Source organism: Salmo trutta, chromosome 12 (assembly GCF_901001165.1).
Source record: "Salmo trutta chromosome 12, fSalTru1.1, whole genome shotgun sequence".
Lineage (NCBI taxonomy): Eukaryota > Metazoa > Chordata > Actinopteri > Salmoniformes > Salmonidae > Salmo > Salmo trutta.
In genome coordinates, this window is record NC_042968.1 from 65,618,996 (window position 1) to 65,644,512 (window position 25,517).

Here is a 25,517-nt window from a genome sequence, read left to right on the forward strand (position 1 = left end):
TCGTATTTATTCCAAAAATGAATTGGACTCAGTTTGGTATCATAATATTCAGACGAGATCTCCAACACAGGCTAGTACCATGAATGGAGATACCAAACTCTACGGTCATGTATTGGTCTCAAAATATGTGCCAGAATGACATATCGGTTTTCTCAAAAGGCAAGGGAGACTAAAGCACCCAGTAAGTCTCCTAACAGCAATTCCAATGACATATTGAAACCCACGGCATACATCCTGAATAAAAGCTATAGCGTGGAGGCACAATGGAGCAGAACAGTGCACATTCAGCACTAATTATGTAGATCAAAGCGATCCAAATGAACGGTCAATGCACTGCCTTTCTCTCTCGTAGCTAATGGCTTCCTCCATGTACAGTGACGTGTGTGTGGGATATGTGAGGATACATTAGGCCAGAAATGTGTTGTTAAAAATGATGACTATGGCTATTTACCGGAACTGAGTTACTTGATATGTTAACATATGGTTAAGTCAGGATTTGAAACATGTCTTAATTCCCTTTTTTATACAGTAAATAATTGTCCCATGAATTCATTCACTCACGCATGTGTGGGCATGAATGCTTGAATACACAACCACACACTCACAAATGGCAGATTTTACACTACCTACTGTACTGACTACAGTCAAAACTGTCAGAAATGTCTCCGCTAACGTCAAAATGTAGGAGTCCTTCATGAAATCTCAGTCGCGTAGAGAGTAGTACAGTCTCTGAGTTAGTAATCGAAACACGTTTCTTGTTAACAATTTGTCAGCCAGCATGAAACATTATAACCTATTTTAAGCTTCTTTATCAGAACCAAAACACATCCTGCGGCCCAACATGACAACATTCAAGTACAGTGAGCTCAAAGTATTGGGACAGTGGCAATGTTTGTTGTTGTTTTGGCTCTGTAATCCAGCACTTTGGATTTGTAATGATACAATGACTATGAAGTTAAAGTGCAGACTGTCAGCTTTGATTTGAGGGTATTTTCATCCACATCAGCTGAACCGTTTAGTAATTACAGGACATTTTGTACCCAAAAGAAATGAATGGTATATAATGTATTGTGTCATTTTGGAGTCACCTTTATTGTAAATAAGAATAGAATATGTTTCTAAACACTTCTAAATTAATGTGGATGCTTTTAATTCAGAACTATCCGTAATCATGTTAGCATCCACATTAATGTAGAAGTGTTTAGAAACATATTCTATTCTTATTCACAATAAAAGTGACTCCAAAATGACACAATACATTATTTACCATTAATTTCTATTGGTCACAAAATAATTTGAAACAACCAAAACAAACAGCAAATGCATCCAACACATGTTTTGAGTCACACGCTTGATGTAGTCATTGCGTGCAATGAATATGGAACTAAATATATACTTCACTTTTGACTACTTTAATACACATAAGTGAATTTGTCCCAATATTTTTGTCCCCTAAAATGGGTGGACTATATACACAGTGCAATAATTTCTATAAGATTCACCTTATATGGATAAAAATACCCTCAAATCAATGCTGACAGTCTGCACTTTAACCTCATGGTCATTGTATCATTTCAAATCTAAAGTGCTGGAGTACAGATCCATAACAAAAACAAATGTGTCGCTGTCCCAAAAACCTTCAGAACTCACTATAGATGACAACACAGTGAAGACAATAAATGTAGTCAAACATGCCTGCATGTTAAATCAAGGTACTGAAATTAAAACCATACTAATATAATCTCTTTTTTTCTTTCTGAACAAAATATTGTAAGAGCATTTTCTTTTCCCTTTTGTGGGTTACGATCAGGCAGGCCATGGGGGAGGGGACGGTTTAAGACAGCTGTCCAAACACCCACAAAAATATTGGTGAAAATAGGATAGGTCACCTTCAATTGAAAAGAGGATAAACAAGTATTCTTTCATAAAAGCAACAGAATGGTCCACTTTAGACCAAAATGTAGAGCGCCTGCAAATCAAAACAACAAATTTGAAATAGGCGAAATACCTTCATTTACATGAGAATTACTTTTACAAGACCACAGAGACAGTTGACGAGAGGAAACACGTTATTGTATGTACTGTATACTACTAAATGTATTGTTTTGTTTACTACTTCAGTAACACAGCAAGATTTCAGGGTCGGTGGTGGTGGACTGGGACACTCACTGGGAAGGTTACCCAACGGACGAAGAGAGGCTGTGACATTTCCACAGCAGCATTCAAAATCATAGAGGGAGTGTTACCTTCATGATGGAAAAATGGCTAACAATAGGCTGGACAAAACTGCAGTTATTCCCACAACAAGGCTACATCCTGGTTACATAGGCAGGATATGATCTCCCATCACCCCAGGACTCAAGGCTGAAACCTGTACCACTTTTATCATCAAATCAGAAGAAACAGATGTCGTATCTACCCCCTACCCCCAAAATAAATTATGCTCATATCAATGATTGTTAAAATAAGTAAAATACAAAAATTACAGTAAATAATGTATCTGTAAATACAATTGTGTTAAAAAAAAAAAGCCAAACAGATTATTTTTTGCTAGATCTCCTATGACATCTCCAGACCAACGATATGAACGCAGACAAAATCCTATGTTAGAAAATATATTGCTTCCTGGATATTTAAAATAAGGACTACTTGAGACACAAACAACACAACTAGATAGAATTGCTTTATGGTCCAAACTGTTGGCAGTCCTATTATAATCTATAGAAAGATCATCTGTTCCTTTTCTTGCAGTCTCTCTGTGTTTGTCCAAGGCTTGTTTACCTTGTATACACTTTATTTGTGTGTGTGTGAGTTTTGGATTCCTGGGACAACTGTGTGGTGATCCTGGCAGCTCTGGGTGTTCCTATCAGAACCTCTTCAGAGAACCCAGATGTTTCCTTTTCAACGTAACCCTATCAAGCATTGTGGTCCTAATGTATCATGTGTAAAACATACGGATTGAATCTCTTCAGCAGTAGATTAAGAAATAACTCATCGTTTGAGATGGCTAAACAAAAACGCCGTGCAGGCTCTTACCTTCATAATTGTCCAAAAACAAATATACTGTGTATGTGATGTCCATCACAATCTGGCCATTTCTGAAGAGGCATACAGTACACAACGAAAACAATAAAAACATTGAATTTCTGCTTTGCCTGTATAAGTCTTCAAACTAAATCGAGAAGAACTGAGAATGACCTTCCACAACAATAACTTAAAGTGGAGAAGCCCAAAAGTGTGATGAGAAATCACAGAATCTGTCATAAGTTACACAATAGCTGTTTCTCTGCTCACCAAGCAGGAGCGATACCAAAACAAATGAAATAACCCGGGACACTCTTTTCCCCTACATGCTTATCAGTATCAAATTGAAGTGTTTAATTGGTGGTTACAGCAGGCATGTCCTGCAGTGGCATTCATTCCAGACACCGTACACAAGCTGTGGAGCTTCGACATGAGAGCGAAGAGACAGAGCAGGATATGTTGCGTCAGAGAGGCACAGAGAGTCACACTGGCTATTGGGTGTGATGTAATAATGCATTATCATCATCAGATGTGCGGTACAACAGGAGGATTGGTGTCGACCGCTTGTTCTCGGAGGGGGTGGTGGCGCCCTCTGCAGGATATGGCCAGAATCAGCGGCGAAGAAATCTCCTGCTGCAGTCCAGTCCAGCTAGGGCCATTCTCACTCTCAGTAGCCTTCCCAAATGGACATACTGTACTGTAGACTCGGTTTGAGTCTCTATATCACCCTCTCTCTCCCTGTGGAACCCTCTACACTTCGGTGGAGAAGAGGATGCTCTGACGCTTACTGTCCGGCGTAGGGATGGTCTCCAGCTGGAGGAAGTACAGCAACACCTGGACCTGAGGGGACAGACCGACAGTGAGAGGGACGATAATACCGAGAGAGAGAGAGAGAGAGAGAAAGAGAGAGAGAGAGAGCCAAGGAGAGAGAGAGAGACTATATCACCTACCTGTGACATGACCTCCAGGGACCAGCTGTCTCCCATGCTAATAGGCTGCGTGGGATTGGTGGGGATCTTGCTGTCCTTCTCTGCAGGCCGCAGCAGGGTGGGGCCAAACACTGTGGCCAGGTTGTGGAGGGACATCTTGTTGATGCTCTCCTTGTCAGCCACCCTGGGGAGCGGGGAGAGACCGAGGGTGAATGGTGGTTCATGGTAACACACCACGTGAAAGGACATAACAATCCCTCTGTTACTCAAACAAATAAGGAGTTTAGCATCTGCTTGTTTGCTTGGGATCGGCATGTCTCTAAATGCCGGTGTTTGTCTAAGTGTAGCTCGATGTCTGCGGTAGCTCTATGTCTGTGTGTCTGTCTGTGTGTCTGTCTGTGTGTACCTCTTCAAGTGGTCCAGCAGGAAGAGGAATGTAACCAGGTTGGGTTCTGGCAGCGACAGCAGTAGATTCAGCATGCAGCTCTCTTTGGCAACGCTGTCAGACAGGGCTGCAGAAAGAGAGACCGACATTCACACATTAACCTGAGTGCTGAGTTATACCATGATAATATGATAATGGTAGAAGTGGCTGTTGGCCCGGTCAAAGGCACGTGACTAACCAATGCCTCCTGCGAAGTTGGGGTACAGGTCGTCGGTGAAGAGGGGTTCTGGCAGCTCTCTGAAGTACAGCTTCAGAGTCCCAGCGATGGCGTTCACATCCATCTCACTCATCATCACAGACACGTCTTTGTTGTCTGTGGGAAAGACGGCAGAGCTCAGAAAGACAGACAGAACGTGTAGCCACGGCAACAGCGGAGCGGGAGACGGATAGCCGCTGTCTTTTCTGCCATTCACTAAAATCACACGGCACCTCAGTTCGTTGGCAGATAGACACCGGCCGAGGACACAGCATGCTCCCCAAAGCAAGCTGTATACGTCGTAATCAGAGAAATCACCACACACATACGTACTCACGCAAATGCACCGACACACATGCTCACGCGCACAAAATGCTCACACTAGCACACCCACACATGGGAATTAGTAAGCCTAAATTAAGAAAGAAAACAGGGTTAAGCACAAACTCTTTTAGTCTTTTTTTGTTGTTGTTGCAAAACCAGAAAATGTACCCATGATTCCCAAAAACGGAGCAGCATAATCAGAAGTTCACCTAGGGGAAACAGCAGGGTAGGACACATGGATTGTATAGTAGTCAGTCCAACAGACTTGAATTTACAAGGGAGTGCACAGAGAGGCTAGTCTGATGGAATCAGACTGATGGCTACATTCATTGTTCTATCTCGCTTCACGTATCAAGGTTGGTTCCACCAAGCTACAGAACGTCCACAGAGAGTATGCTATATGCTATACTGTAGCCTATTCTCACATCCAGGGCTCCACTGAGAGGGAGAGTCAGGGGAAAGTAAGGTGTTGGTACTCACTGGTGTCGAAGGCAGCCTTCAGGGCCTGGATGTCTGTAGCCACCCCTGAGACACGGTAGATTCCCACTTCCTCCATCCCCCTCCGCTCAATCTCCTCCAGACACTGTCTGACGATGTAGGGCACCTTGGAGTGCTCCCGTCTGGCATGGGGAAACACACAATTAAGGAATGGCATACCAGAGGGCATGGGGATACGTACACAATGACACACACACACACACACCAAAGAGTTTTTCTGTTGGATGCATAGGTTGCACACAAATTGCATCTTTAACTGTGTTAGTATCCAAAAATGTGTGTGCAATTATTAAAACAATAACAACATACAGTACCAGTCAAAAGTTTGGACACACCTACTCATTCCAGGGTTTGTATTTATTTGGACTATTTTCTACATTGTAGAATAATAGTGATGACATAACACATATGGAAACATGTAGTAACCAAAGAAAGTGTTAAACAAATCAAAATATATTTTACATTTGAGATTCTTCAAAGTAGCCACCTTTGCCTTGATGACAGCTTTGCACACTCTTGGCATTCTCTCAACCAGCTTCATGAGGTAGTCACCTGGAATGCATTTCAATTAATAGGTGTGCCTTGTTAAAAGTTCATGCATTTGAGCCAATCAGTTGTGTTGTGACAAGGTAGGGGTGGTATACAGAATATAGCCCTATTTGGTAAAAGACCAAGTCCGTATTATTGCAAAAACAGCTCAAATAAGCAAAGAGAAATTAGAGTCCATCATTACTTTAAGGCATGAAGGTCAGTAAATACGGAACATTTCAAGAACTTTGAAAGTTTCTTCAAGTGCAGTCGCAAAAACCATCAAGCGCTAGGATGAAACTGGCTCTCATTAGGACCACCACAGGAAAGGAAGACCCAGAGTTACCTCTGCTGCAGAGGATAAGTTCATTAGAGTTACCAGCCTCAGATTGCAGCCCAGATAAATGCTTCACAGAGTTCAAGTAACAGACACATCTCAACATCAACTGTTCAGAGGAGACGGTGTGAATCAGGCTTTCATGGTTGAATTGCTGCAAAGAAACCACTACTAAAGGACACCAATAAGAAGAAGATACTTGTTTGGGCAAAGAAACACGAGCAATGGACATTACACCGGCGGAAATCTGTCCTTTGGTCTGATGAGTCCAAATGAGAGATTTTTGGTTCCAACCGCCATGTCTTTGTGAGACGCAGAGTAGGTGAACGGATGATCTCCGCATGTGTGGTTCCCACTGTGAAGCATGGAGGAGGAGGTGTGATGGTGTGGGGGTGCTTTGCTGGTGACACTGTCTGTGATTTATTTAGAATTCAAGGCATACTTAACCAGCATGGCTACCACAGCATTCTGCAGCGATACGCCATCCCATCTGGTTTGTTTTTCAACAGGACAATGACCCAACATACCTCCAGGCTGTGTAAGGGCTATCAAGAAGGAGAGTGATGGAGTGCTGAATCAGATGACCTGGCCTCCACAATCACCTGACCTCAACCAAATTGAGATGGTTTAGGATGAGTTGTACCGCAAAGTGAAGGAAAAGCAGTCAACAAGTGCTCAGCATATGTGGGAACTCCTTCAGGACTGTTGGAAAAGCATTCCAGGTGAAACTGGTTGAGAGAATGTCAAGAGTGTGCAAAGCTGTCATCAAGGCAAAGAATGGGTGGCTACTCTGAAGAATCTAAAATCTAAACTATATTTTGATTTGTTTAACACTTTTTTTGGTTACTACATGATTCCATATGTGTTATTTCATAGTTTTGATGTCTTCACTATTATTCTACAATGTAGGAAAGAGTAAAAATAAATAAAAACCCTTGAATGAGTAGGTGTGTCCAAACTTTTGACTGGTACTGTATATTCCCACTGACAATAACGTGTGTACTGTACTCTACTGCTGGCTTTCGCTGCATTGTTGTAGGCTGTGAACCCAAAATATAAACACATCGGCTGTGTACTTTATCACGTTCATTAATTATTATGGATACAAAATGCACAATTACCACTGTGTGTTTTGTTGTGGGTTCATGTACTACAAATGTGCAGGTTGAGCTGGCAGGCAGCTCTGTGTGACTATGTGGTTGTTCTAAGGTCCAGTAGTGATGGTGGTGGCGCTCTGTTGGTGTTATTGGGGGCCTGTTGTCTCTACAGCCTTAATTGGTTCTGCTGTTAAACCTTATTAGTCCGCTCGTTACCAGCAATCCAATTAGCGTCACTCACCAACATTGGCCATAAGCCTGGCCTCAACCAGAGACGGAAGAGGAAGCGAGATATCCCACTCCCTAATTGTTTCTGTTTCAATGGAAGTCAATGAACTAAGTAGACCAGACCCAGATGCTATCGCATTGGTGTCTATGGGAGAGCCACTCCCTTAAGTAGACAGGAACTGGCCATTTTTTTCAATGGTAAACAGCCTGAGTGAACTATTTCTTTATCCACTATCTTTGCCTCAACTGCCCCTTACTGTTTAACTACATATTGCACTCTATCTGAACGTCCCTTCACCCCTTCTTTCATGGTCCCTATTTACCCCTCTCTTTATTCTCTGTTGACAACCTCAGAGCAGTGTCCACAAGGAGAAATGCAAGTAGGAAAATAGTTTTTTTCCATCTATGCGAGACTGTGTGAGTTGACATCTTGTCAATAACATTTACCTTCCCTAAAATCACAGAGTCTCTCTTTTGACCAGGTCAACAGTAGTACACTGTATAAGGAGGAGGTGCCATTTGGGACGCAGACAGAGACCGCGCTAATCAGTGGCTTGACAGAAGCTTTGCCAGCTGTACACCAGAAACAATGTTTGTGTTCTCTTAGTAGACTAAAGGAGGAGGGGAACGGGTCAGTTCCTGAGCAGGGCTTGTACCTGGGGGAGTGAGTGAGTAGTGACACGGGAATGTAGTTTGGATTATCTGGGATGAGAGGCTTACGATCTCAACATGGGGTCCTGTCCATCTGTCGTCCTCCCCCCCCCCCCCCCCCGAGATTAGGCTGTGACATTCACTTTGGGTCACTTGCGTTCACCAGCTGTCTTGCGGCAGGCTTTCTCCACAGTTACTGTATAGATGGTCAAGGAGTGTGTTCCGGGGCATATTTATATGAGGGGACCATTGAACTCACTTGGTCACCGTGGAGATCTTGATTCCGAACACGCCCATGGGTTTCCGTGACGGCATCCTCTTCAGACTAAACTCCCGGCTGGTGAACTTCATAGAGAGCTTCACCTCGATCTGGAGCCGAGAGAGACGGATTAAATGACAGTCTAAACCCGTTTACATTGACAAGAGATGGCTAAGTAAGACAAGAAACACACATTTAAAGGATCACATGACATGGCACAAACACAGACTCATCCGTTTAACGGGGCTGACACACTCACCCCGTTCATGGGGATAAGCGTCCTCTGCCAGTCTTTGCCTTGGAGTGTCTGCGGATCCAGCTGGATGGAGCAAAGCCAGAATAAAATCCTTGGTTAGTACACCAATACACACAGACACCAATACACACAGACACCAATACACACAGACACCAAGACTCATAAACACCAATACACACAGACACCAATACACACAGACACCAAGAATCATATACACCAATACACACAGACACCAAGACTCATAAACACCAATACACACAGACACCAATACACACAGACACCAAGACTCATAAACACCAATACACACAGACACCAAGACTCATAAACACCAATACACACAGACACCAATACACACAGACACCAAGACTCATAAACACCAATACACACAGACACCAATACACACAGACACCAAGACTCATATACACCAATACACACAGACACCAAGACTCATAAACACCAATACACACAGACACCAATACACACAGACACCAAGACTCATAAACACCAATACACACAGACACCAATACACACAGACACCAAGACTCAAACACCAATACACACAGACACCAATACACACAGACACCAATACACACAGACACCAATACACACAGACACCAAGACTCATAAACACCAATACACACAGACACCAATACACACAGACACCAAGACTCATATACACCAATACACACAGACACCAAGACTCATAAACACCAATACACACAGACACCAATACACACAGACACCAAGACTCATAAACACCAATACACACAGACACCAATACACACAGACACCAAGACTCAAACACCAATACACACAGACACCAATACACACAGACACCAATACACACAGACACCAATACACACAGACACCAAGACTCATAAACACCAATACACACAGACACCAATACACACAGACACCAATACACACAGACACCAACACACACAGACACCAAGACTCATAAACGCCAATACACACAGCCACCAATACACACAGCCACCAATACACACAGACACCAATACACACAGACACCAATACACACAGCCATCAAGACTCATAAACACCAATACACACAGCCACCAATACACACAGACACCAATACACACAGCCATCAATACACACAGACACCAATACACACAGACACCAATACACACAGACACCAAGACTCATAAACACCAATACACAGACACCAAGACTCATAAACACCAATACACAAAGACACCAATACACACAGACACCAATACACACAGACACCAAGACTCAAACACCAATACACACAGACACCAATACACACAGACACCAAGACTCAAACACCAATACACACAGACACCAATACACACAGACACCAAGACTCATAAACACCAATACACACAGACACCAATACACACAGACACCAAGACTCATAAACACCAATACACACAGACACCAATACACACAGACACCAATACACACAGACACCAAGACTCATAAACACCAATACACACAGACACCAATACTCATAAACACCAATACGCACAGACACCAAGACTCATAAACACCAATACACCAATACTCATAAACACCAATACACACAGACACCAAGACTCATAAACACCAATACACACAGACACCAATACACACAGACACCAATATACACAGACACCAAGACTCAGACACCAATACACACAAACACCAAGACTCATAAACACCAATACACACAGACACCAATACACACAGACACCAAGACTCATAAACACCAATACACACAGACACCAAGACTCATAAACACCAATACACACAGACACCAAGACTCATAAACACCAATACACACAGACACCAAGAATCATAAACACCAACACACACAGACACCAATACACACAGACACCAAGACTCATAAACACCAATACACACAGACACCAATACACACAGACACCAAGACTCAGACACCAATACACACAAACACCAAGACTCATAAACACCAATACACACAGACACCAATACACACAGACACCAATACACAGAGACACCAAGACTCAAACACCAATACACACAGACACCAAGACTCATAGACACCAATACACACAGACACCAATACTCATAAACACCAATACACACAGACACCAATACACACAGACACCAAGACTCATAAACACCAATACACACAGACACCAATACTCAAACACCAATACACACAGACACCAAGACTCATAAACACCAATACACACAGACACCAATACACACAGACACCAAGACTCATAAACACCAATACACACAGACACCAAGACTCATAAACACCAAGACTCATAACCAAGACCTTTAGGCTGACGTCTTCCCTAGGACTGAATACACCAATTGTTTATCATTTTCTTCACACAGTGACGTTATAACGTGTTATCAAGTGCAACCTCAGGTTTCAGTTGGTCAGCAAATCTGGCCCCTATCCCCTCCTGCATTAGTCAGCTAACTGTCCTCCTGTCCACTCTGGACAAGCAGAGAAACAGATCCTGCCATCTGGACTGAGTTCAGCCGGGCACACCGTACCACACCACACCACACCGTACCACACCACACCGTACCACACCACACCGTACCACACCACACCACACCGTACCACACCACACCGTACCACACCACACCATACCACACCACACCGTACCACACCACACCGTACCACAGCACACCACACCGTACCACACCACACCGCACCACACCGCACCACACTGTACCACACCACACTGTACCACACCACACCGTACCACACCACACCACACCGTACCACACCACACCACACCGCACCACACCGTACCACACCGTACCACACCGTACCACACCACACCACACCGTACCACACCACCCCGTACCGTACCACACCGTACCACACCACACCGTACCACACCACACCGTACCACACCACACCGTACCACACCAAACCGTACCACACCGTACTACACCACACCACACCGTACCACACCACACCGTACCACACCACACCGTACCACACCACACCACACCGTACCACACCACACCGTACCACACCGTACTACACCACACCACACCGTACCACACCACACCGTACCACACCGTACTACACCACACCACACCGTACCACACCACACCGTACCACACCACACCGTACTACACCACACCGTACCACACCCACAGTCCATCGTGTACCTTTCTCCCTCATCCCCATCTTGGCTAAGCTTCATCTGGTCATGTGCAGGGCTGGATCATGTTCCCAGCACTTAATTGAATCATTTTAATCTCCTGGGCCAGTACAGTAACAGTACACCGGTAGGGTACAGAGAAGGTCCCTCACGAGGTCCGTATCAGTTCAACAGAGGAAAATACGCACGATCACATCAAAAAAAGTCAAAGGACAAGGAATCCTCGCCTGTACGGGGTTGAGCCAAAGGCGATCAGCATGTCACTGCGCAAACTTAAAGTACGGCTAACATGGGCTGTCTGTCGCTGGAATGTGGACAACAGAAGCAAACACACACACAGTTGCCCGTTCCCCTCCCCGTACATGGTTTGTTTCTGCCAAACCATCGGACATGAGTCATCGTACAGTGAGGGGGGATTACTGTGCCTCTCAGCTAAAGTACCTTCTCATACACACAGGTGTGGATTTGCATTTCAGGACGACAAGCCCCTCCCTCTGCGCCTCTCTGTCTCTTCCCCTCTGTTCTCCATTGCCTCCACCTTTTCCCCCTCCTCCTCTATCAGTAACAGCTAACCCCTCTGTCTAAGTTAGCATTAGTGTACGATGTAGAATTCACCATCCCCCCTAATGGACCCCAGCCCAGCCATGGTTAACCCCACAAACTCTCCACTGGGACTGGGTGTCCCCCCTCCCATTCACCGAACCCAGGTGGGCACCTCGCGTGTTTGGATGTAAAGTTGATCTGGATGTAAAGTTGATCTGGATAGTGTGTATTGATGTGCATCCAGGGCTCCGTGTCAAAATAAAGGTTAAATGAAAACATGAATGAATAAATAAATCGTCTGTTGGGACTTTCATACTAAGCCACTCAGCTTTGGCAACATGGCGTCCTGCTGTGTGTGTGTGTGTTTCTGTGTGAACCAGATATAAGCTGTGTATTATAAGACTACTGAAGAACACAGCACATAGATCAGAGGAGGAGAGAGCCCAGCGCTACACAAGCAAACACGTGTGGTGTGGGTGGTACAGTACGTACATACTGGGGTATGGGATGATTCTGTGTTGAACCACAATCGTCGTTGGCATGGCGATACTCGTCCCAGTTACCATGGCAACCACTAGAGGGAGCCGTATTTCCACATTTTTAGCTTTGTTTGTTTAACGAGCAAGCGACAAACTAGAGAGAAACTACCTGTGTTCAGGCATCATAACTCCCACTGCTCTGGGGTATGGATTCCCCATAGGTACAGATCTAGGCTCAGCTACCTCCCCCATTCATCATTTTAACCATTAGTGGGGAAATTGCTAAACTGACCCAAGATCAGTGTTTAGGGTCAACTTCACCCTACAAGACTGCCCCAGGTCCGGTAAACGTATGTTTGTTATTGGACACCACTGAATACTGAAAGGTTCTCTCTCTCTCTCTCACACACACACACACACACACACACACACACATACATACACACACACACACACACACACACACACACACACACAGCTGGCCAAGTGGGGGAGGGGAACAGTAAACCCCTCAGGAGTAGACCAGATCAAAGCAGAGGCCCCATGGCTCTGACACACTAACCAAGGCTACCTGCCTTTCCTTGAAACAAAACGGGCTATGTACACAAAGCCCATACCAGTGGGCCCCCTATACAGCACTCTATCCCTCAAAACCCACAAGCAAAACAAACGTGTGTGTACATTTCCAATTGAAAGTGAGAGAGCCTCAGCGGGAGAGACAGGGTTACCAGGTCAGGTTGAACACATGAATTATGGACCCTGATTCAAACAGGGTCAGGATGGGTTACTGACACTTTACCCTCTAAGATACGTCTCTATTAAATTAATCTAAAACACATCTAGTCACTGTAGACAGTCTATCCTACTACTCACATAATAAGCTAATTCATTAAGCGAATCAGCAGAGCACTCAGCAGTGTCCAGTCCACATCTAGGACATTCAGACAACAATCTCACCACACTGGCATAACCATAACGTTATCTGGCTATGTCGCCATGGTGACGTTACAGCGTTACGTTGACTCAGAGACGTACCGGGATCTGTCCTTTGCCGATGATGCGGTCGGTGCTGTCTCCGTCCTCTTTGATCTGCTTGGTCTTGTTGTAGCTCTTCTCATAACACAGCAGCCTCAGGGTCTGAGAGCCCTCCAGGTCTATCTCAAACTCCTGGAGTACAGAGAGAGAGAGGGAAGAGAGAGAGAGGGAAGAGAGAGGAGAGAGAGAAAGAGAGGGGAGAGAAAGTGTCACGCCATGATCTGTTTCACCTGTCTTTGTGCTTGTCTCCACCCACTCCAAGTGTCGCCCATCTTCCCCATTATCCCCTGTGTATTTATACCTGTGTCCTCTGTTTGTCTGTTGCCAGTTTGTTTTGTTTCGTCAAGCCTACCAACGTTTTTCCCTCTGTTCCTGTCTCTTGATTGTTCCTGTTTTTCCCGGTTTTGACCTTTTCTGCCTGCCCTGACCCTGAGTCTGCCTGCCCTGACCCTGAGTCTGCCTGCCCTGACCCTGAGCCTGCCTGCCTGCCGTCCTGTACCTTTGCCCCACTACTCTGGATTATCGACCCCTGCCTGCCCCTGTTGCTGTAATAAACATTGTTACTTTGATACAGTCTCCATTTGGGTCTTACCTGAAACGTGATAAAGAGTAGCGAGAGAGAGAGAAAGAAAGAGTAGCAAGAGATCGAGAGAGAAAACGAGCGAGCGAGAGAGGAAGAGAGCGAGAGAAAACGCCACCAAAACCCCATAGTCTAAAGAGGCGTTACGGTCATTTCTCAAAGGACCAATGTAAAGAATCAGGGGTTTCAGGACAGGTGAAGATGAGGCCCACCTAATGTGGGCTTCTGATAAGGGGGCAGGCAGAAGCAGAGATGCAGTTTTTCTTTACATTGGTAGTTAAGTATTTGGCATGAAAAAGTCTCTTGCAAGAGATACTCTATAGTGTTGGTCTGTATACGTTAGCAGTAAAATGCTGTAGATGTAAACGCATTGTGAACAGCAGAATGGACCGCTGATGGAGATCCCCGTTAACTACGTAAAACAACACCCTGCATATGGTTTCCACGTGGTTCAGGCGGCAACGCATTCCGTGAACATTTCCACAGACACGAGTCATCGTCAGAAGCTCTGCATTAGCGAACACTATTTCCACTCTACTGAGCAAATGAATGAAGCAGCAGAGGAAGCAGCAGTTCCTTGAGCCTGACGGAACATTCCTGCTGCAGATGAACACATTCGCTGATTGTGTCTCAAAGCTGTCGTGCGCGTTCTCATTGCTCGTGACGCACAAGCACTTTGTGTTTGCGGTGTTCAGCTCTGACTGTGTGTGTGTGTGTGTGTGTGTGTGTGTGTGTGTGTAACATCTGCTCCAGTTGGGCTCTCTGCTGTTACCTCCTCCTCCTTACTGAAGAGGCCATACAGGCTTTCTCATTAAGACACTTACGCCACAACACCAGATGTCATGGCCTTGGTAGTAAAAAAATGCTGTACTCTGATGCTGTACTCTGATGCTGTACCCTGATGCTGTACTCTGCATATGTCGGGTAATAACAGTAGAAGTTCTTACCTCGTTCCATTTGGGCTCTGTGGTGTACCGGTACACCCGCGTCTTGGCTTTGTTCGCAAAGTAGCCAAAGGAGTCCACCTCTAACGTGCAGTACAGATCTGAGAGGAGAAGAGGAGACACAGTCACAGTTAGATTCCACCTAAAGACTAGCACTAGTCTCTATGACGATACCCCACAGAATTAAATAGAACACATTGGCATCCTAGGGACATTTCCCAACGTGAGCTCTCTAAATCAACTGTCATCAAAGTTACGCCTGCTAATGTCGCTGAGAACAATGTAATAACACATGAAATATATGTTGAATATATGTTTAAACCTCTGTGCCATCAGTGACCTCCATCAAATTCTATGAGGTTTACCAGAAGCGGGGTGTTTAATGTTTATGCCTGTGCTACAGAACAGCGGTAGCTCCAGTAAGCTTGGAGTAAGGGGTGTCGTCCCAAATGGCACCCTATTCCCTATAGAGCCCTATGGGCCCTGGTCAAAAGTAGTGCCCTGTGAAGGGAATAGGGTGCCATTTGGAACGCAGCCTAGGGCCTTTGTTATTACTCCTGTACACTATGTCCGGTATGAAGGCCCGAGGAAGAGGAGGGACACTCACTCAGGCTCTGTTTGAGGCCCGAGGCAGAGTGGACGATTACATTCAGGAATCCATGGAGGCCAGGCGATTCATCCTCTGGAAAAACACACAGGTAAGAGAGATGAAGGTTCACATTGGAATGGGAAATGAAACCATAAAGAACCCCAAATAACTCTATTCTCTTTACTCTAGACACTAAACTAAAAAGAGACCAAACACTTCAAAACTGCAAACTGTTATGACGTCTGTTTTGTTCCTATGTGGAGAACGTTTCAGTTGATGCATCTGACAGAAAACCTCAGAGCAGAACATTGAGGAACATCTGGTACCTTGACCTTCTTTGTTAATGGTGAGTGGGATGTGGTGGACAGTCTGCAGCTTCACACAGGAGTTGGTCAACATCTGTAGCTCCATGGAGGTCAGGGAGAAGCTCTTGAAGCCTGGGAGAGGGACCATACAACCACAGGGTCAAGGGTCAGTCCCCCACACAGTACAGTATGGGAGGTAACGCTGTATGTGAGCAAATATTAGTGGTTTCAATGCATCAAGAAAGTCTACACCCCATGGAATACAGGTCACACTGTTGTCCATCTTCTTCATCTAATCTTAATCAAAACATCCATTGCTTACAGAGTGATATTGACGAGCAAGTTCAGTAACAGTCCAATGCTGAGGGACACCTACATTTCTTCTGCTGTTCCCGGATCATCTCCTTCCACTCGGCCCGCTCGTAGTCTGATGACATCAGGAATGTGTAACCCTGAAACACAGCACACACTTAGATACGACACACTTACATACAGCCTGTCAAAGATGATGATGTGGTTGACGATGATGATGAAGAGGGATGATGGTGATGATCCTTTGTTGTTGACGATGATAACGAGGAAGACGGGGCTCACCTTGCCGTTCCTGTTGTGTACTCGGAGGGCCATACTGGGGGAGGTGAGCAGCAGAAGAGACTCCTGCTCCGACAGCTTCTTCCTCAACCTTTCAATCACCTTTGACCCTTTGTTGGCTCTCTGGAGGTCACACATTTGCAAAAGACCTGTCAACTACATTTTTACTGATTAGTGTGTGTCTGTGTGTGTGTGCGCATGTGTGTGTGTGTGTGAGAGCGCGCGTGTGTGTGTGTGTGTGTGTGTGTGTGTGTGTGTGTGTGTGTGTGTGTGTGTGTGTGTGTGTGTGTGTGTGTGTGTGTGAGCGCGCATGTGTGTGTGTGTGTGTGTGTGTGTGTGTGTGTGTGTGTGTGTGTGTGTGTGCATTAACACTGTATGTGAAATACCTTCTCTCTCTGGATTTCACTCTTGATGTGAGAGATCTTGACCTTCATGGCGTCCAGCTCCTCGTCAGGCACCTGGGGGATGTGCAGAGGCTCTGACTCATCTGCGTTCTGGAAGGTCAGGTCTGACAGAGGGATGTACCACTTGGAATCATACTGCTGACTCTTCCTGCCGAGAGGAAGGGGCAAAGAAAGAGAGAGAGGGGGGGGAGAGAGAGAGGGGGGAGAGAGAGAGACAGAGAGAGGGAGAGATGGAGATATGAAATCCTAGCATTTTTTATTTTGTAACTTTATTTAACTAGGCGTCCTGTGATAGATGTCCTGGAATATGTTAGAAGAACAGGGGTAAAAAATAGTGAAATATAGACAGAAAGATGGGAAGTCTATTTTACCCTCCGATCTGTTTCTTGAGCTTGGCGCAGAGCAGCAGGTCGGTGAAGAGGAAAACATGGCGGAGCTTCCTGGCTCCCTCCACCAGCTCCACCATGAAGCTGTCCTTCAGCAGCTGGCGGTTCTACACAATCACACAACCAGCCATCAACAGTCAGCAGAACAAATCTATACATCAGCTAATCAATCAACATCCTCAACGTCCTCATCTGCATTGACTGGGATACTGTGTGGCCTGTTATGCCACCATGAACCAGAAGGGGGCAGTGATGTTGTTTTTCCACACAGCTGTATAGTGACAGCTCTGGGTATAAAATGAAAGCGCATCAGGAGAGGGCCAACGTCAGAACAGTGTTCTATATGACGCCCTTGTCTAACCTCATGAAGCACTATAGGGGGTACATTTGTGAACAGGAACAGGAAGTCTACAGCACGTGAGGTGGGTATTCTAAGTAAAGCATACTGCGTTCAAACATAATATAAGTCAGAGGCATGACTACGTATCATATCCCCAGGGCATTTCTGAAGAGCTAAAACACATAACTATTTTACAGATTTACTGCACTCCCACAATGAATGGTCATATAATGCGAGACCTGAAGGGTAGAGGTACACAAGCACCCCCCCCCCCCCCCTTCGTCTCCCCCCTCTCAACCCCTCTCCCTACAGGCAAGGCACCAGCGATCCCCCAGCCTCACATCACCGTGGCAGCAGGGCCTGCGAAGCATGGTGTCACAGCCAGCCCCAGCCAACCCCCCCCCCCCCCCCCCCCCCCCACCCTCCCGCAGGTTGACGTGTATTGTCATGGGTCTTGCCCAGGATTCAGAACTGAGCGGTTTCCACTAGATAGGCCAGCTACAACACTGGTTATATTTTAAAAATGAATGAAAACAAAAGCGTGCTTTTTGCTTTTGACTTTGTGGCTGTACCAGCTAGTGACCACTCTGCAGAGCTGCCTCCAGAACATGAGTCATCCCAATAAATGCTAACGTGCCCCCCCCGTGGGCGCCTCTCCTGAACGCTCAGTCATTACCACTGACATAACAACGGTGAGGAGAATATGCTTCTGTGTGTGTGAGTCATCCACGCTCACACACAACTAACAGGGTCTCCCCCGGCAAAATGCAGGGGCGTTACTGTACCATTCAGTATGTGTAGACCATAGAGATCCTATTAAATTATTATTATATGATATATATATATATAGGTACTTGTTGCATTTACAACTTGTCTAAGTTCTATCTATCATCAACTGATTTCAGCCTACGTACTGTAGATTTGGCTGCGTTTGACTGGAATGTTGGCATATTGGCAGTTCACTTGAAAAATGTATGGAATCGTTTGTCTAAAACTGTCTGGCTAGCTAGCTAACAAAAATGCAGTGCAGATAAACTCTTCTTAATCATTATTTGACACAATATCTTATGACAGCACTGGCTCTCTGACCAAAAATGGCTGACCTTTATCCCCTTGTAAGAAGGTTCATGTCCATTCTAGTACTCCAAATTCTATGATGTGGACCCTCTTAAAATGTATGTCACACAATGGCTCAGATCCAGAAAGCCACACATCACGCAGGCACCACACAGGCACGGTAGGACACCTGCTCTGTGCAGCCTTCAGCCTGATTGACATGCAGTGTGATATCCCTGCCAAGGAGATGAGACGCTGCTAATTTACTAATTCCCAATGGCAGCTCTAATTATTCATTAGATAGATAATGAAGGCAGCCATGATGGTCTGTGATAGATAACTTCCTCACTGGCTGAGAGAGAGAGAGGGTGAGGTCGGAGAGAGAGAGAGAGAGAGAGAGAGAGAGAGAGAGAGAGAGAGAGAGAGAGAGAGAGAGAGAGGCTTCAGAGGCCACCAGGCTCATTTGCATTTTAATTAAGCATCTTCTTTTTGGCCCCCACCCCTCTACACCCCCTATCTGGCTGGGCAGGGCCCCTGGGTGACACTTGTGCTGCTCTCCTCCTGCACGCCTCCATTGAACAAAGCACAACAGGTTACAATCTACTGCATGACACTACTGTGTGATGGTGGAGGGGCGGCAGGGAGCCTAGCGGTTTAGAGCGTTGGGCCATTAACCGAAAGGTCAGGTCGCTGGTTTGAATCCCAGAGCCGACTAGGTGAAAAATCTGCCGATGAGCCCTTGAGCAAGGCACTTGAACCCCAATTGCTCCTGTAAGTCGCTCTGGGTAAGAACGTCTGCTAAATGACTACAATGTCAATGTAGAATGTAGAAAGGCCCCTCTCTCTCTCCAACACCAACCCTATAGGTACACCTCTCCACCGGGACAATATCAGAATATCATCCTTACCATTAGTTAGTTTAGTCAGTACAACTACATTTCCTTATCAGACTTACAACGGAAATACTTTCACATCATGTTTCTATGAACCTGTCAACATTTTTTACATGTGACTTTGGACCCTCTTAAAGGGAATGTCAGACAATGGCTGAGTGGCTCAGATCCAGACAGCAACCCATTTAAACCTATGGTCGTACCGCTAACCTAGCCCCAACTCCATCAGCACACTGGAGGTTCTCTAGCCCTGCTCCAGATGACTGTCATCACAACCTCTTCTCTCAGACCACAACCCTTCTACTATATCTGGTTATCAGTAGACGCAGTTCCTTAACCACGGTTACACGCTGACACTCAAGCCAGCTAAGAGCCGGTCCAAAAGCCGAGCTAACCACAGGACCACTGCTATTCAGTCCTCAACAGCTTTCAGAGAGTGTTGGACCGATGCACTGGAAGCGTTGTCGATTTAGCTTTCTAGCCAATGATAGTAATTCATTGTGTATAAGATACTAGGAATAGATTGTCCACCGTCTATGCATTATCCAGACCGAAAAGAGAAATAGGCAAAAGAACATTTCAATTTAGAGCAATAAAGACATGGAATAAATTTAACTGAGCAAACCAGAAACCTTTCAATATATACATTTAAACGTTATTTTAAAACGATTTAAATATAATACACAGAAATGTGGTGGGACTATAGTAGATGAAGAATCAATATTTTTTAGATTGAATATTTATTGGGTTATTATGTTAGTATATTGTGTATGTTTGTAATAGTGTGTTATATGTGAAAACGTGTTTGTATTATAAATTGTATTTTAATGTTTAAGGACTCTTGGAAGATTAGTCCAAATGGGGACTAAAAGAGATCCAAATCAAATCAAATCTACTGAGTAGCCAATGATAGTAATTCATTGTGTATCAGAGGCTCAGATAGCAACAACAAACATGCTGAAATGGCACCATGTAATTAGGTCCTCGAAGCCTCAATGAACTGTAGTGACTGAACATTCCTGTCAGGCTGGAGATATCCCAAGTCGACTGTGTACGAGTCCTCAACGGCACCCCAATTCCTTACATAGTGCACGACCTCATGGGTCCTGGTCAAAAGTAGTGCACTAGATAGGGAACAGGGTGCCATTTGGGACACATGCTATATTTGTGTATATTTTAACATAGTGGGGTCAACCCCCCCCAGCTGGTAAGCACAATATAACAGGGCCCCTTGATTCCATGCGCTCCTTCCATGTATCCATGATCAATATTTGATGATCAGTGTGGTCTGGGCAGACAGAGCTGCGAATGGGGCCTATGAGGATAAGGGGGTGGGGTGGGGGGGGGCTAACGTTGGGGTGCAGTAATGACATCCCGTGTGCATAGGGAGGTGCCTCAACATGAATAATGAATCTGTACTCCCCAGTCAGCGATAAGAGGCTGGATATGGGGCATCATGAACGCCGGTGTCACGCCAGCTGTCAATCAAATGACATCCATTAATGTGCAACTCCAACCCGGGTGGTTTCTAGGGGGGGAAGATGTTGGGGTTTGAGGGATGGAGATCCAGCACAGAGAGCAAACACTGGGGTTCCTTACAGGCATGTGCAGGGGACTTTCTATTATTGCCATATTTGGGCATATATTGCATTTGACACCATATTAGGTCATCCCATACGGCCCCCCCCTTCAGTGGAATCACTACAGTTCGTTATGAGGGCAGGGCAAGGTTCAGTCTACCAGTGTTGGGTTACTGGTCAATGATGTAATACCATACCCTCACCATAAACCTAGAATAACAGAACAGTCACAATGGCTCAGAGCCAAAAAAGATAAAGCTCTGCTTTGGTCTAATTGCTTAAGAACATTCAACAACACAGAGATACAGCTGAGCCTCTATTCATAAAGCTGATCTAGGATCAGGTCCCCACCTGTCCATGTAATCTTATTCATTATGACCTAACAGGAAAAACTGCTCCTAGATCAGCACTGCTCCTCACCTCTCCCTTCTTGACGGTCATGGACTGGCGTCTGGGCGTGGTCTCCTCGTTGATGCTGGACAAAAAGTTCTGGGAGATGCGGAGCGCGTCCTGGAGCAGGGGGTGGTCTGGGTGGCTGGAGGGCGTGTGCTTGAGCAAGTCCTGCAGAGTGGAAAGGCACACATTTTACATTGACATTTTAGTCATTTAGCAGACGCTCTTATCCAGAGCGACTTACAGTAGTGAATGCATACATTTCATTTCATGCATTTTATTTTATTTTTTTATTTTTTTTGTACTGGCCTCCCGTGGGAACCGAACCCACAACCCTGGCGTTGCAAACACCATGCTCTACCAACTGAGCCACAGGGAAGAGCACACCCACCCAGAGACACAGAGTTACAGTGTCTTACAGCAGAGCCTATGTTACAGTATTGGGATTGGCAGTTAAAACCAAGACAGCATTTAAAAATCATGTGGTGTGAGGTTCAGAGAGTTACATAAAAATGAGCAGGAAAAAACAAAAAGGCAAACTGCGTGCTTTGCTGCTGCCCTGTACTCACATGCAGAACCAGGGTGCTTCGAGTCACTCTGTCCACTGGCTTGTACAGGAGAGCTTTAAGAGAGACAGGAGAGACAGCAGCATGAATTACATTACAACCACCACCTAAGTCAGAGCAATATGACATGACCCCAGTCAAATACTGCAAGTGCTGTTTCCACTAGATATGCCAAAAAAAATGTGCACTAGCCTGTGGCAGTGATTTCATGGGTTGTATTCATTAGTGCACAGCGTATCAAAACGTTCTGCACCGTACCAAAACGCTTTGCAACAGGTAGGTCCTTCCTCGTTTCGGCCTATTTTCTTACCGTACGTTCCTGGTGAATACTAGCCTCGCTAGCCAGCCTGAACACACCCATGTTCAGTAATGCTGTGGGCTACTTACTCTCCAGAGAGTTCTTGGCTGACTGGTCCTTCAAGTCCTTGGTGCTCCTCACCTTGAGGTTCTGTAGGGACACAGAATGAGTGAACAGTGGACAACATTACACAGGAGAAAACCCTGAAACTAATCAACACGCTTGACACACGTACAACCATTCTGGTGCTGGTAAATAATAATTGTAGCCTGGCCCTCGGCTCGGTCAGAAATAAGGCACTATAAATGGAATAGAGTGCCATTCAGAATGCAGAGAGGCCTCCAGCACTGAGGACAGACACTTACCTCATTCAGCTCATCCTGCACCCAATAAGCATTGTTTCCACTGTCACATTCAGATGGCAGAGAGACAACGCATCATACATATCTCAATAAGAAGCCTGATTGTTTGATTCTCTCCCTCAAATCCAGGCACCATCGTCAATGTTCACCGGTAGCTTTTGGCACAAGATTTTACGTAGCCGCGATCGTGGCTACACAAGGACTTTCGAATGTTAGTCCAAAACAAGCCCTCAAAAAACCCTGCTCGTCAAGAGACCTTAGTCAAATTTTGACTTGATCGTTTAACTCACGGACTCCCGTAGTCTGTTAAGTAACGAAGCATTACACCAAGACTTACCCCAGCTTCGTACGTCGTTGATTAAACTGTTTCTCCCTAAACACGACAGCGCCACAGGCGTGTTGAGTTAGTGTCCTTGGCCTGGCATTATGCTCCACATCCTATCTGAGAGAGACGTTCTTCCACTAGCATGGCTGGGCCCTTCAGGCTAACTGTAAAGCTCAGTTTGGGGGGAGGATTAATGAATATATTAGCCTGTCATGCTTCATCTGCACATAGGTGAGATGGAGTGCATTTCCCTACTTCAGGGACTCTAACACTGGCCGCCGGAGGGCTCACAAAGCAACCAGAAACCCAACACAGAGTATAAACCACCACACACTCTGCATTGTTCCACATCACGGCTGAACACGCAGCTCACACACACACTTCTCCCTTCTGGTTGGGTATAGCAATGGAGGCTGCTGATGGGAGGGCGACTCATAATAACGGCTGGAACAGAGGCAATGGAATGACATCAAACACATGGAAACCATGTGTTTGATGTATTTGGTACCATTCCCCTGATACCGCTCCAGCCATTACCACGAGCCCGTCCTCCCCAATTAAGGTGTCACCAACCTCCTGTGATGTACAGTATTCAAATGTGTTCTAAATGGCAATGATTGGGATATTAGGTGGGTGGTGGCGGTGAAAGGGTTTGTGGGTAAAACGAATAGCCTAAAGCTGTTGAGTGGTGCCTTTGATACCCCACTGTCCTCTTTACACCGGTTAGCTGTGAAATGTTCTCCCAAAGATTTCCCCCTGTGTGCTTAATGGCCCACTTTCACCCACTTTCAGTGTACAACGCTTCCTCTCAGTCGGTCTCTCACGCAGCGAGGCAGAGTGACCTGGGGCTGGGCCACAAAGCCGCTTCCTTAGAACCGGAGAAAGAGCTACTTTCCTCTCAGGAAGAGAGAGCTTGAAGAGAAGCAGAACATCGTTGTTCAAACCGTCCCTTTGAGTATGGAGATGGGCGGCTGAGCGTGTTGGTATACTTTCAGAGGAGGGTTACTTCTTTCTTGCCACTCCCAAGTCATCATCTCCCATCATCCCCATGTCCAAAACAAGAGTTGTACCCCCTGGCCACCAGAGTCAAGATGAAAGGACAAAACCCATCCCAGACCAGTAGTCATCAACCCTCCCTCCTCCCACTCTACCTCCATGCCAGTTCCCATTACCTCAGAAATTTCAGCGAACTGCGTGTTTGCCTGGCAGCACTTCTCCGCCGTCTCCACGGCAACCTCGTAGTTGTCCACAAATGCCCGGTACACTCCCAGCTGGCTGGCCTGTCAGACAAACAGGGAGAGAGAGGGGACAAAATACAGGTCACATTGAAACACAGTCACCACTTTCCATAACCCATATTTACCAAAGTAGGCCTTCTGTTTGTATTGCTGTTTTGGGGGACAGAAGGATATGTTGGCATAATCACAACATGACAAATGACAGCTACAACCCCTGAGGGGTGAAGAAACAAAAACACAGACTTGGGGACACAGTTGGACAGACGGGGGCAGTGTCATCCTCGCCACAGCAAGCGCCAGCGTTTCTGCAGCACGCTCCTAGCCTACAGCTTTTGCCATGGTAGTGGAGTGGAGCAGTTTGACATTTATGGGAACGAGTCTTGTCCTTGAGGCAGAACTAAATGATTTCCGCTCGATTGGCCAGCTGTCAAAATTGGCCATATTATAAAAATTCATAAAAACAAATATGTTCTTTTGGTCTTAATTTAAGGTTAGGGTTAGGCATTAGGGTTAGTAGTGTGGTTAAGGTTAGGGTTAGGCATTAGGGTTAGTAGTGTGGTTAAGGTTAGGGTTAGGCATTAGGGTTAGTAGTGTGGTTAAGGTTAGGGTTAGGCATTAGGGTTAGTAGTGTGGTTAAGGTTAGGGTTAGGCATTAGGGTTAGCAGTGTGGTTAAGGTTAGGGTTAGGTTAAAAAT

General features: G+C 45.6%; 1 protein-coding gene across 2 annotated transcripts in view; it reads right to left on the reverse strand.

The window, feature by feature from the left end:
- Window positions 1-1,745: 1,745 nt before the first annotated feature.
- LOC115204005 (breakpoint cluster region protein) overlaps window positions 1,746-25,517 on the reverse strand; it is a 90,037-nt gene continuing 66,265 nt past the window's right edge. For both annotated transcript variants that reach the window (XM_029769194.1, XM_029769193.1), the window contains 19 exons: window positions 24,757-24,864; window positions 22,987-23,047; window positions 22,603-22,655; window positions 22,061-22,201; window positions 17,757-17,878; window positions 17,368-17,533; window positions 16,985-17,104; window positions 16,767-16,842; window positions 16,412-16,522; window positions 16,104-16,178; window positions 15,500-15,597; window positions 13,973-14,104; window positions 8,776-8,835; window positions 8,517-8,626; window positions 5,399-5,538; window positions 4,577-4,711; window positions 4,360-4,465; window positions 3,975-4,137; window positions 1,746-3,864 (listed from right to left, as the gene is read on the reverse strand). In XM_029769194.1, the coding sequence (XP_029625054.1) occupies window positions 3,775-3,864; window positions 3,975-4,137; window positions 4,360-4,465; window positions 4,577-4,711; window positions 5,399-5,538; window positions 8,517-8,626; window positions 8,776-8,835; window positions 13,973-14,104; window positions 15,500-15,597; window positions 16,104-16,178; window positions 16,412-16,522; window positions 16,767-16,842; window positions 16,985-17,104; window positions 17,368-17,533; window positions 17,757-17,878; window positions 22,061-22,201; window positions 22,603-22,655; window positions 22,987-23,047; window positions 24,757-24,864 (2,067 nt within the window). In that variant the 3' untranslated portion in view covers window positions 1,746-3,774. The remainder of the gene's footprint in view (window positions 3,865-3,974; window positions 4,138-4,359; window positions 4,466-4,576; window positions 4,712-5,398; window positions 5,539-8,516; window positions 8,627-8,775; window positions 8,836-13,972; window positions 14,105-15,499; window positions 15,598-16,103; window positions 16,179-16,411; window positions 16,523-16,766; window positions 16,843-16,984; window positions 17,105-17,367; window positions 17,534-17,756; window positions 17,879-22,060; window positions 22,202-22,602; window positions 22,656-22,986; window positions 23,048-24,756; window positions 24,865-25,517) is intronic.